This window comes from Rana temporaria, chromosome 12, assembly GCF_905171775.1.
Source record: "Rana temporaria chromosome 12, aRanTem1.1, whole genome shotgun sequence".
Lineage (NCBI taxonomy): Eukaryota > Metazoa > Chordata > Amphibia > Anura > Ranidae > Rana > Rana temporaria.
This window is the reverse complement of record NC_053500.1, coordinates 135,206,745-135,217,960: the sequence shown is the minus strand read 5'-3', so window position 1 is coordinate 135,217,960 and position 11,216 is coordinate 135,206,745. Positions and strand designations below refer to the sequence as shown.

The 11,216-nt window shown below is 45.3% G+C and overlaps 1 protein-coding gene across 8 annotated transcripts in view; it reads left to right on the top strand.

The window, feature by feature from the left end:
* HGS (hepatocyte growth factor-regulated tyrosine kinase substrate) overlaps positions 1-10,524 on the top strand; it is a 30,629-nt gene extending 20,105 nt beyond the window's left edge. For 4 of the 8 annotated variants that reach the window (XM_040330833.1, XM_040330831.1, XM_040330829.1 and 1 more), the window contains 8 exons: positions 436-649; positions 1,573-1,745; positions 2,192-2,332; positions 2,944-3,115; positions 3,317-3,438; positions 4,788-4,892; positions 6,405-6,500; positions 10,267-10,524. In XM_040330833.1, coding sequence (XP_040186767.1) covers positions 436-649; positions 1,573-1,745; positions 2,192-2,332; positions 2,944-3,115; positions 3,317-3,438; positions 4,788-4,892; positions 6,405-6,500; positions 10,267-10,368 — 1,125 coding nt within the window. In that variant the 3' untranslated portion in view covers positions 10,369-10,524. Of the gene's footprint in view, positions 1-435; positions 650-1,572; positions 1,746-2,191; positions 2,333-2,943; positions 3,116-3,316; positions 3,439-4,787; positions 4,893-6,404; positions 6,518-10,266 lie in introns of all 8 variants that reach the window. The other 4 variants (XM_040330830.1, XM_040330828.1, XM_040330834.1 and 1 more) reach the window with 2 other exon arrangements.
* Positions 10,525-11,216: the final 692 nt, after the last annotated feature.

The following is an 11,216-nucleotide window of genomic DNA, read 5'->3' as shown; positions in this document are numbered from 1 at the left end:
CATCACTGCTCCAGGCTTTACTAGCCGTTGTCAGTGCTCTTTCCTCTCCCCTGTAGCCACTGCTGGCTGACATGGAGGATCATGTGACCGGACTAGATTGGCCTGAAAATAGGTAAGTATGTACGTTTTTCCAACACAGGTAAGTTGGCATAGGTGTTGGAAGTGGATAGGGGATTCTTTTAAAGTATAACTAAAGGCAAACCTTTATTTTTTTTGGGATAGAGTGGAAAGGAATTAGAACGTTTGTCAGTTTTTATTGCTGTCTGTGGCCCCCGTTAAAGGGGTTTTATTCCCGCACGAAAAAAACCCTGTAAGGCAAAAGTTTTGCCTATTCTAAGGCTAGTTAGATTTAAACTAGAATTCCACTTTAACATGAACAGTAAACAATGTAATTGCTATATTGGTTCTGGACTGAACTATCTGCCATTCCTCCAGCAGCAGTACCAGAATGGCGAGTCGGAGGAAAATCACGAGCAGTTCTTGAAGGCTCTGCAGAACGCCGTCACCACTTTTGTGAATCGCATGAAAAGCAACCATATGCGTGGCAGGAGCATCACCAATGACTCGGCTGTGCTGTCCTTGTTCCAGTCTATTAACAACATGCACCCGCAGCTTCTGGAGCTGCTCAACCAGCTGGATGAGAGACGCTGTAGGTTTCAGGGACATTATTGCTGTATGATTGTGAGTTTGGTAGATTACTGTATCTAGCTTGGTGATGCGACCTAAGAATCTGAATGAAAGGTGACAGAATTACTTTACATAACTATATTGTTCATTTGTACTTTTCTTTCTTTTCTTTTTTTTCCTCTCAAAGGCATACTCCATCTTTGGGATCATATTTTATATCACGCCCGTAATCAAGTTGTAATATGAAATATGGTTGCTTTCTCCAGTCCCCCATCCCCCCCCCCCCCCCACTTCCAAACTGCTCCTCACTTAAACGGGTTGTAAAGGTAATTCCCCCCCCCCCCCCCCCCCCTAAATAGCTTCCTTTACCTTAGTGCAGTCCTCCTTCACTTACCTCATCCTTCCATTTTGCTTTTAAATGTCCTTATTTCTTCTGAGAAATCCTCACTTCCTGTTCTTCTGTCTGTAACTCCCTGGTGTGGAGAAAGCCTCTTGAGGGGGCGAGCAGGAGTGTCAGGACGCCCACTAACACACAGCTCCTTTCTCTATCTGCAAAGTAGAGTGTGTCCTGACACTCCTGCTAGCCCCATCCCCCCTCAAGATGCTTTCTCTACACCAGGAAGAAAGCCTCGCATTACGGGGGTGAGTTACAGACAGAAGAATAGGAAGTGAGGATTTCTCATAAGAAATAAGGACATTTAAAAGCAAAATGGAAGGATGAGGTAAGTGAAGGAGGACTGCACTAAGGTGAAGGAAGCTATTTAGGTAAAATAAAAAATTACCTTTACAACGCCTTTAAATGAATCGCAGTGTGCTTCTCCCTACAGACAGATGTTCATATTTCTGCCTTCGCTGTACCCAAATAATATTTTTGTCCTTCTTCCCCCACAAATTAGAGCTTTTTCTTTTGATCACATACTACCATCTTAACATGTTTCTCCACAGTGTATTATGAAGGTCTTCAGGACAAGCTGGCCCAGATCAGAGATGCCCGCGGGGCTCTGAACGCACTTCGTGAGGAGCACCGAGAAAAGCTGCAAAGAGCTGCAGAGGAGGCCGAAAGGCAGCGGCAGATACAGCTGGCACAAAAGCTAGAGATAATGAGGCAGAAGAAACAGGTAAGATACGACGGCCGCTAGGTTTATACACGGGATATGTTGAGCAAGATGTAAAGTGATTCTAAAGGCTGAAGTTTTTCTTTTTATTATTATCATGAATTCTATGCATGATGGTAAAAAAACTTTCAGTATGCAGCCCAAGCTGCCTTCTCAATCCTCACATACAGCAGTGGGAGACATGGACTCTCGCTGCTGTCAATCACAGCCAGTAAGGAGGAGGCGGGGCTCGGAAGCGAGCACGCATAAGTGCCCTTATAGCAAGCGGCGTGCTATGGGGGCACTCGGAAGGAGGGGGGAGCCTGGCGCGCCGGTGGAGGACTCGAGAAGAGAGGATCGAGGCTGCTCTGTGCTACACCATTGCACAGAGCAGGCAAGTATAACATATTTTTATTTTTAAGTGTACCTTTTTTTAGTATTTCCTTTAAATGCCATACCTGTTGTTGTAGGAATATTTGGAGATGCAGCGCCAGCTTGCCATCCAGCGCCTGCAGGAACAGGAGAAGGAAAGGCAGATGCGTCTGGAGCAGCAGAAGCAGACCATCCAGATGAGAGCCCAGATGCCAGCTTTCTCCCTGCCATATGCTCAGGTGCGTTTCCATTCTATATCCAGAGCTCTTCGTTCTACACAGTGCAACCACTGTCATATGTTCTGTCTCTACCCAAATGTATAACAAACTCTCTCTGATCCCCTATAGAATGTCCCAACTGTAAAAATGTTCTTGCATGGGCAGCTGACGGGAAGCCCAGTTCTGATTTGGCATAGGCATGTCCCCATCTGCCTGTAACCTTTTTACTACACGGGTATGGGCAAGAAGCTCTACGCCAGGGGTAGGCAACATCAGCCTTCCAGCTGTTTTAAATCCAAAAGTCCCATGAGACATTGCAAGACCCTGACAATCACAGTCATGACTTCCTAGAGGCACGATGGGATTTGTAGTTTCACCACAGCTGGAGGGCCATGGTTGCCGACCCCTGCTCTACATAGTCAAAGCAGCAGCATGGTTTATGCAGAAAAAGCATTGTATTGGCAACTCAAACATGGGTTTAGGAGCTCACTGGATTTCTGTTGCATTAAATGTTTTTTTTTTTTTTTTTCTGTGATTGCAGAGATAAATTATAGACCAATGTGAATGTATTTGAGAGCTGTACTCAGTGTTTTGTGTTCAGACTCAAGCTTCCTATTATTCTTATTTTGTAGATGCAGTCTCTGCCATCATCAGGTGGCGTCATGTACCCACCCTCTGGCCCCAATGCTTATCCGGGCACCTTCAGTCCTTCTGGCTCAGTGGAGGGTTCTCCAATGCATGGGGTATACATGAATCAACCAGGACAGCCTGGCGCTGGGCCTTATACCGCCATGCCTGGTACAGGTAAGTGACATGTTCTAGGCCAGTGATGGCGAACATTGGCACCCCAGATGTTTTTGGAAGTACATTTCCCATGATGCTCATGCACCCTGCATTCCAAAACATCTGGGGTGCCAAGGTTCGCCATAACTGTTCTAGGCTCTGCCCCAAGTGTTTAATAAAGCAGGCTGTTTTTGTAATAGTCTCAATATTGTTTTGTTACAGACCCAAACATGGTTAATGCCTACATGTACCAAGCAGGATCTGCAGCTCAGCAAGGGCAGCCAGTGCCAACTAATAACCCTGCGTACACATCCTACCAGCCCACTCCGACACAACCCTACCAGGTAAGCACTGGGCAAATTACAGGTGGACACTGCAAATTGTTGGTGAACCACCCCTCCCCCTTTGAGCCGGCACTACCTGGCCCTTTAAGGAGTTTATGATGCCGGGAGGCGGCACAGGGTTTATGGTCTCTTGGCGGCAGGCGGCCGCATATTTGCGTACCACGCTCCCAGCTCCGTTACCGGTGTCTAACGGAAATCTCCCACGAACAGGAGCTTTCCGATCATGAAAGCGATCGAGGGGCTCTCTCCATTAGCCGCCGGGGTTGCGGGAGCTATGTCTTCAGCGTGGTACGCAAGTATGCGGCCGCGTGGCACCAAGACCCACCTCTCGCAAAGCCGCATATTTTCGTTCAGTCGCTGTGAAGTGACGCAAAATCGTTTCAGCTGGGATTAGGACTAGAATGCAAATTTTGTACAGTATGGAAGTGTTAGAACTGATGACAATGGGAGGTTATTTAGTGCAAAATCTGGTGCAACTCTGAATAGAAACCAATCGGCATCCAGGTTTTATTGCGAAAGCTTAATTGAACAAGCTGAGGTTAGAAGCTGATTGGCTCCCATGTACAGCTGCACCAGATTCTGGGTGCTTCGGTTTTAGTAAATCTCCCCCAATGTTTTTATTGTTGCCTCTGCTATTTTATAGTGTTGATAACTGGGCATTTTTCCTTTTTTGTATGGTACTGAAATCGAGAGAAGATGCCCCCCACCAAAAATCCCTTCCCTGCCAGTGTCATTAGTACAGTGCATTTATTTATTTATTTTTAAAGCACTGATCACTGTATGGGTGTCACTTTAGTGTCAGATGTGTCCACTTGTCGTGGTCCCGCTATAAGTCGCTGATGGCCGCCATTACTATTAAAGATATAAAATAAAAATAAAATCCATAAATATATCCCATAGTTTGTAGAAGCTATAACCAATCAATATACGCTTTTATGGATTTTTTTTTAGAATGTAAAAATATTTTTTTGCAAAATTATCGGTCATTTGTGTACAGCGTTGCATGTCCACGCACTTGTCAGTTACATTAACGCAGTGCTGTATTGCATAAAATGGCCTGGTCATTAAGGGGGTAAACCTTCCGGGGCTGAAGTCCATACTAGATGTCCATCTAAGAACTACCCTGTGTGGTGACAACGCTGCTGTGCAATTTCACTGCAGAATGTCATCTGTTAAGGAAGAGGAAAATATAACAAATCTACTGCCTAGAACTACAGTTGTAGAGGTGACTCTGAAAATCAAAAACGGCTGTTGATTTTGTGCTTCATGATCTGTAATTTTTTTATTTTGCCTATAGTTTTGCTTTAGTTGTGTTTTTTTTGCTTTTCCTTTTTTTTTTTCTTTTTTAGAACGTGGCCTCCCAGAGCATGCCATCCCAGAATCCTCCTGCTAGCGGAATGAATTACATGGGTGCACAGTCTGTCCCCATGGGCTATCAGCCATATAACATGCAGGTTGGTTCAGTTCATACGAACAGTCAAAGTGAATTTCAATCTTAATTTCGCTGGCTGTGCTCTGCCAAGGTTGCTCCGAGCTCGCGCGCAGAAGCAAACGTATACGCAAGTCGCACCCGCGTATGTAAACTCTGTTCAAACAACACATGTTGGGTATTGCCGCAATCGTTACAGCGAAAGCAATAATTCTAACACTAGACTTTCTCAAGGAGGTAACCTGTTGAAATTTTAAAACATCGCCTATGGAGATTTTTAAGTACTGTAGTTTGTTGCCATTCCACGAGCATGCACAATTTTAACGGTTTGCTGACCAGCCGCCGTGATACAGCGGCAGGTCGGCACGTTCCCGCGAGCTGACGTAGCCATACGTCGTCCCTTTTAAGCAGTGATAGCAGGCGCACGCTGCTGCACTGCAGGGGAACCGATGTGCGTTGTGGGCACGAGCATGTGTGTGTGTGTGTGTGTGTATATATATATATATATATATATATATATATATATATATATATATATATATATATATATATATATATATATATATATATATATATATATATATATATATATTTATTTAAAAAAATATATACACACACACACCACACAAATCCCTGTTCTGTGAGGAGAGACAGATCGTGTGTTCCTACTAGCTAGAAATGATCTGTGATCTCCTCTGTATGTCTGTCCCATCCCCTACAGTTAGAACACACACTGAGGCAACACAGTTAACCCCTTGATCGCCCCCTAGTGTTAAACCCTTTCCTGCCAGTGACATTTACACCGTAATCGGTGCATTTTTCGATTCCAAATATTTTATTGAAATTTTTGAATAAGAACAAAAATGAATATAACAAATTCACATTGTGTAACACACGATAATGGATGCAATAAATACCATAGATAGCATTGAATAATCAGATTAATAAATTTGCTATATATAGTAAGTTGTACAGCAAAGGGGGGGGGGAAGAAAAGAAAGAGAAATAAAAAAGAGGGGGGGGGGTAGGGAAAAAGAGGGGAAGTGAAGAGAAGTGGGATAGAAATCATGCAATACATTGTGAAATAAAAGTAGAACATACAAGATAGCAATCAATCTGAGAATGTTATGAAGAAGCATTAGATAAGTGACGTGGTGCATTTTTTATAGCACTGATCGCTGTATAAATGTCCCAAAAACGTGTCAAAAGTGTACGATAAAAAGTAGAGTCTCTGTCCTGTCACTAGGCAGAACAGGGAAATGACTGGTTTATACAGACATCTCCCTGTTCTGCCCCTCCACACCGCAATCACGGGCCGCCGGCGAACATCGAGTTCCCGGGACACGCAAGCAGACTCCGAGGCAGGCAGCAAATTCAAAGGGATGTACAGGTACGCCCATTTGCCTGCCCGTGCCATTCTGCCGACGTATATCAGCGCGCAACGTTTGCTGCAAGTCTCTTGCAGCAAACGGGTTAACGTGAGAACAAGGTGGAAAAAAATCTGTAACTAAATATATTGGTTTGTTTTCATTGGTAGAACCTCATTTCTTCTCTTCCTGGACAAGACCCAGCGATGACCAACATGCCTTCTCAGCAACCTTTCCATCCTGGACAACAGCAGATGTACCAACCGGTATGTGATCTTTCCCTGTAAGTGGGTCTTAATGTGTCAAATTCAAGTTTTAGCCATGGGCTGAGCGGAGTGGAAATACATTTGTATGCAATCCCTAACAATGAACTTCTCTCACTGGCTCCCTTTTTGGTCTGTTAAATATCTCCTTGAAAGAGTTTTTTGTTTATTTATGTTCATTAAGTGCAAAAAATACCCATCGATCATCTCAGAGATAAAGAGTTATCCTGTACATGTGCTTCCTGTGTTCTCTGTAGTCCCCGGCCCCCCCCCCCCCCCAGTTCCTAATTTGCATGACAACAATTAGTCCCAGCCCCTATGCTGCAAGCATAATTCAGAGCAGCAAAGCAGGGATAAGAAACAAAAAGATCTTCAGTAAAAATCCGCACACACTACACATTGTTAAAGTGTTGCTAATCCCACATAAGTAAAATCAGTTTGTATATGCAGAATAGCATGCTTGTTATACTCGCTGTGGAACTTAAGGGGTTAATCCCTCTACATTGTGTAAAAAGGCTGTTTGATCCTGTATGCACAGACCCCCCCCCCCCCCCTTCTGTACTGTCTATCTTGGGAAGGCCAGTTAACCCAGTCAATAGCCAACCTGTACATGATGCTCAGTTGTGTCTTTAATGCTGGAGAGAACATTTCCTTGTTCTCAGAGCTAGCCAGGTCACATGACATTGACATCACATGTGTATAAAGGCTATAGTGGAAATCTCCTCCTACCTGAACACACAGCTCTGGACAAATTCTGCAGTTTATCATGTGACCGTGGTTTGCAGATCAGCCAGAAAGGAATATAGTGGCAGTATTTTAATGTAAAAAGATGATTTGTAAGCTTTGGGCACTGTGGGGGGGGGCAGATGAACTATTTTCATGTTACTGGGTTTAGTAACACTTTAAGCCTAGTACACACTAGTAGTTTTTTACATCAAGTTCTATTGATGTAAGTACAACCTGAATAAACAGTTTTAATATCCCATACGGGCTTCACTGTGTGCTGCACCATTGGGGGTAAAGAACAAGGGAAGAAATTATATGCTTACATTATGCTTAAGCTGCAAGAGAGATTTTGTAGATTTATTTTAATTGCCTTAGCAACTACAGTAAAACCTTGGTTTGAGAGTAACTTGGTTTGAGAGCGTTTTGCAAGACGAGCAAAAATGTTTTAATAAATTTTGCCTTGATATACAAGCGATGTCTTGATATAAGAGTAGCGTCATGTCACAACTGAGTATAAAAGAGAAGAGAGGAGCCTCTAGGTGTAGCAATATGGTTACATTTAATGAAGGTACAACATTTAGCAAGTTATTGCTACACTTAGAGGCGCCTCTCTTCTCTTTTATACCCTGTAAAAAAAATGCTTTGATATACAAGTGCTTTGGATTACAAGCATGTTTCTGGAACGAATTATGCTCGCAAACCAAGGTTTTACTGTAAATGGCATTCTGTCTGCATGGACGGCAGGAAAGGTAAGTGTTTACAGTCTTTACAGGTTACAGCTTTAACCAGTTGGCGACCGGCCCATTGTAGTTTGGGGGGGTAGGGGGCGCACACCTGCCCGGCTGTGCTGTGATTCTTCACAGTACTTGCCGATCCCCGGGTGCCGGCCAGTGATTGACCGCTGGACTCTTGAGTCCTCTCTCTGCTAGAGAACATTTCTATAAAAAATAAAATGTTTGGACAAAATGTATTCTGCTACATGTCTTTGGTAAAACAAATTCCAATATGAAATTGTATAGCATCTACAAACTATGGGATATATACTGGAATTTCTATTTATTTTTTTACTAATAATGGCAGCGATCAATGACTTGTAACGGGACTGTGATAGTGCGGCGGTCAATCTGACACCAACTGACACTGGGGGGAGGAACTGCCACTGACATCACCAGTGCCATTAGTACAGTGATCAGCACTAAAAATAATATACACAGTCACTGTACTAATGACTGGGCAGGAAGGGGGTTAACATCCAGAGTGATTAAGGGGTGAAATGTGTACCTAGCCAGTGTTTGTGTGTGTGCTACTTTTACTGGGGATCTAGTGCTTAGCAGGGAATGAACAAATGGTTATCTCCCCCAACATTGAACACAGATCTGTCATATTTACACTCAGAGGAGTTGTGTTCCGTGAGATTTCATTTGGGTTCAGTGGTGCATGACCGTGCAATTGACAGTTAGAGTAGCGCAGCACTGCATAGCAAAAATGGCCTGGTCATGGGGGGAGGGATTCCTTCTGGAGGGCAAGTAGTTAAAGCGGAAGTAAACCAATTGATTTAAAGTAAAGTTTGCCCCCCCCCCCAATAGAAATGAACAGTCAGTAGCTACACATACTGTAGCTGCTGACATTTAATATTAGGACACTTACCTGTCCTGGAATCCAGCGATGTTAGCACCACAGCCTGATGTTTCCATTGGCTCTCAGGTGCTGCCACCATTGTCTGTAAGAGCCGGTTCCCTACCGCGCATGCCGAATGGCCCGACGGAGGGGGCCAAACTTCCAAGTAATGTCACTCCGCTGAGATCTCTCGCAAAGCGGGGACGGTTACCTGTCAAAAAAAAAGTATCCGCTCTTGGCCCCCATACCCCCCCCCCCCAAAAAAAGGTGCCAAATGTTGCGCCAGAGGAGGGGTGGAAAGAGGCAGATTAGCGGAGCTTCCACTTTTGGGTGGAACCCCGCTTTAACATTTTCAGAAACCGGTTCCATTCCCGACACATGCCGCAAATGTAACTGTCACATTGGTTGTGCTGTCAACCAATCTGTCAAACCATCCAATGGTTGGTGTCAAAACTGATCACATGTGCATCATTATGGCAGTTGAGGAGTAAACAGGGTCCAAGATGGCAGCTTCCTTGTATGAAAATAGGAGGGTTTAGTGCCACTTTAACTTCTACACATCTGCGGTATAGCCGAATGACGGCTACAGCGCGGACCTACTTTGCCGTGAGGCCATCAATAGACGTCGTCCCGTGCTCGAGCGGCCCCTGCAGCTAATATCAGCTGTCAGCCAATGACAGCTGATCATGTGATGTAAACAGAGACGGTAATCTGCTATTTTTGCTCCTCACGCTGATGGCATGAGGAGAAAAAACAAGCCAATCCCTGGCGCCTGACAAAGGGACATTGGTCCCAATCAGGGAGAGCTGCCGCTAGCTCATCTGTGCCCATGTGTGCCCACCAGTGCCACCCATCAGTGCCCACAGTGCCATCTATCAATGTCACTAATCGGTGCCTCATCACCAGTGCTGCCCATCATTGTCACCTATTAATCTATCTGTGGTACCTGTCAGTAACACCCATCTATCTGTGGTACCTGTCAGTAACACCCATCTATCTGTGGTACCTGTCAGTAACACCCATCAGTGCCGTCTTATCTGTGCCTATCAGTGCCCATCAGTGTTGCCTTATCTGTGCCCACCAGTGTCGCCTCATCAGCGCATATCAATGAAGGAGAAAAATTACCTGTTTGCAAATTTTTTTTAACAAAATATTCCATCTTTTTTTTGTTTGTCTAGTAAAAAAATAAGAACCTCAGCGGTGATTAAATACCAAAAGAAATCTCTATTTGTGTGAAAAGATGAAAATTTCATATGGGTACAGTGTAGCATGCCCGCGCAATTGTCATTCAAAGTGCATGAGCGCTGGAAATTGGTCTGGGCAGGAAGGGGGTTTAAGTGCCCAGTAAGGAAGTGGTTAAGGAAGATAAATATTTGGGGTTTTGCGCTGTTCTATGGAGTAATTGTTTCTCTCTCTTCTATTTCAGATGGCAGTAGGTGCCGGTCAGCAGCAGCCTCCACAGCAGCAAGCGTCACACGGCCAGCAAGTGTCGGGGGGCAGCGAAGCCCAGTTAATCTGTTTTGATTGATACCTGGAAATGCCCTTCGCTTCCCAGTCATCTGTCAGAATTAACTTCTTACCACCCCCAACACCACCACCACCACGGCTGGCATTCCCTACCGACGTGTAGCATGCTTTCTTTCTCAGTACTGTTGCAGTAAACACTACATTTATGTACCTGCCATTTCCTGTGTCTGCCGGCTTAATCTCTCTGTTCATCACAGCTGGGCAATGCCTCACTGCTCTCTACTAACATTGTAATCTGTTTGTAGTCCACTTGTAAGGTGTCCAGAGCTGCTCATCCTATCGAGCCTCCCACCTCATCCGACCTCCTCTGCCCACCACCTGCTTCTGCCGCCTCTGTCAGGGGGGTCCCTTACATGCTGTTTTGTTGCAAACGTGTTTACTTGGGGAAATGCCTTCCTGAACTGAGATTTAGTGCTTCTCCAGTGTTTAAGGGACTGGTCACCCAAAGCGGATATATTTGGGATGGGCTCTGCTTGGCTGAATCAACCGCTGATTTCTTATCCCTCAGGGATCCCAGCAACAAGAACCCCCGCCCCCCATAGGAGTTCCTGGCCAGGACCCTCCCCCGTAGGAGTTCCTGGCCAGGACCCCTCTCCCGTAGGAGTTCCTGGCCAGGACCCCTCTCCCGTAGGAGTTCCTGGCCAGGACCCCTCTCCCGTAGGAGTTCCTGGCCAGGACCCCTCTCCCGTAGGAGTTCCTGGCCAGGACCCCTCTCCCGTAGGAGTTCCTGGCCAGGACCCCTCTCCCGTAGGAGTTCCTGGCCAGGACCCCTCTCCCGTAGGAGTTCCTGGCCAGGACCCCTCTCCCGTAGGAGTTCCTGGCCAGGACCCCTCTCCCGTAGGAGTTCCT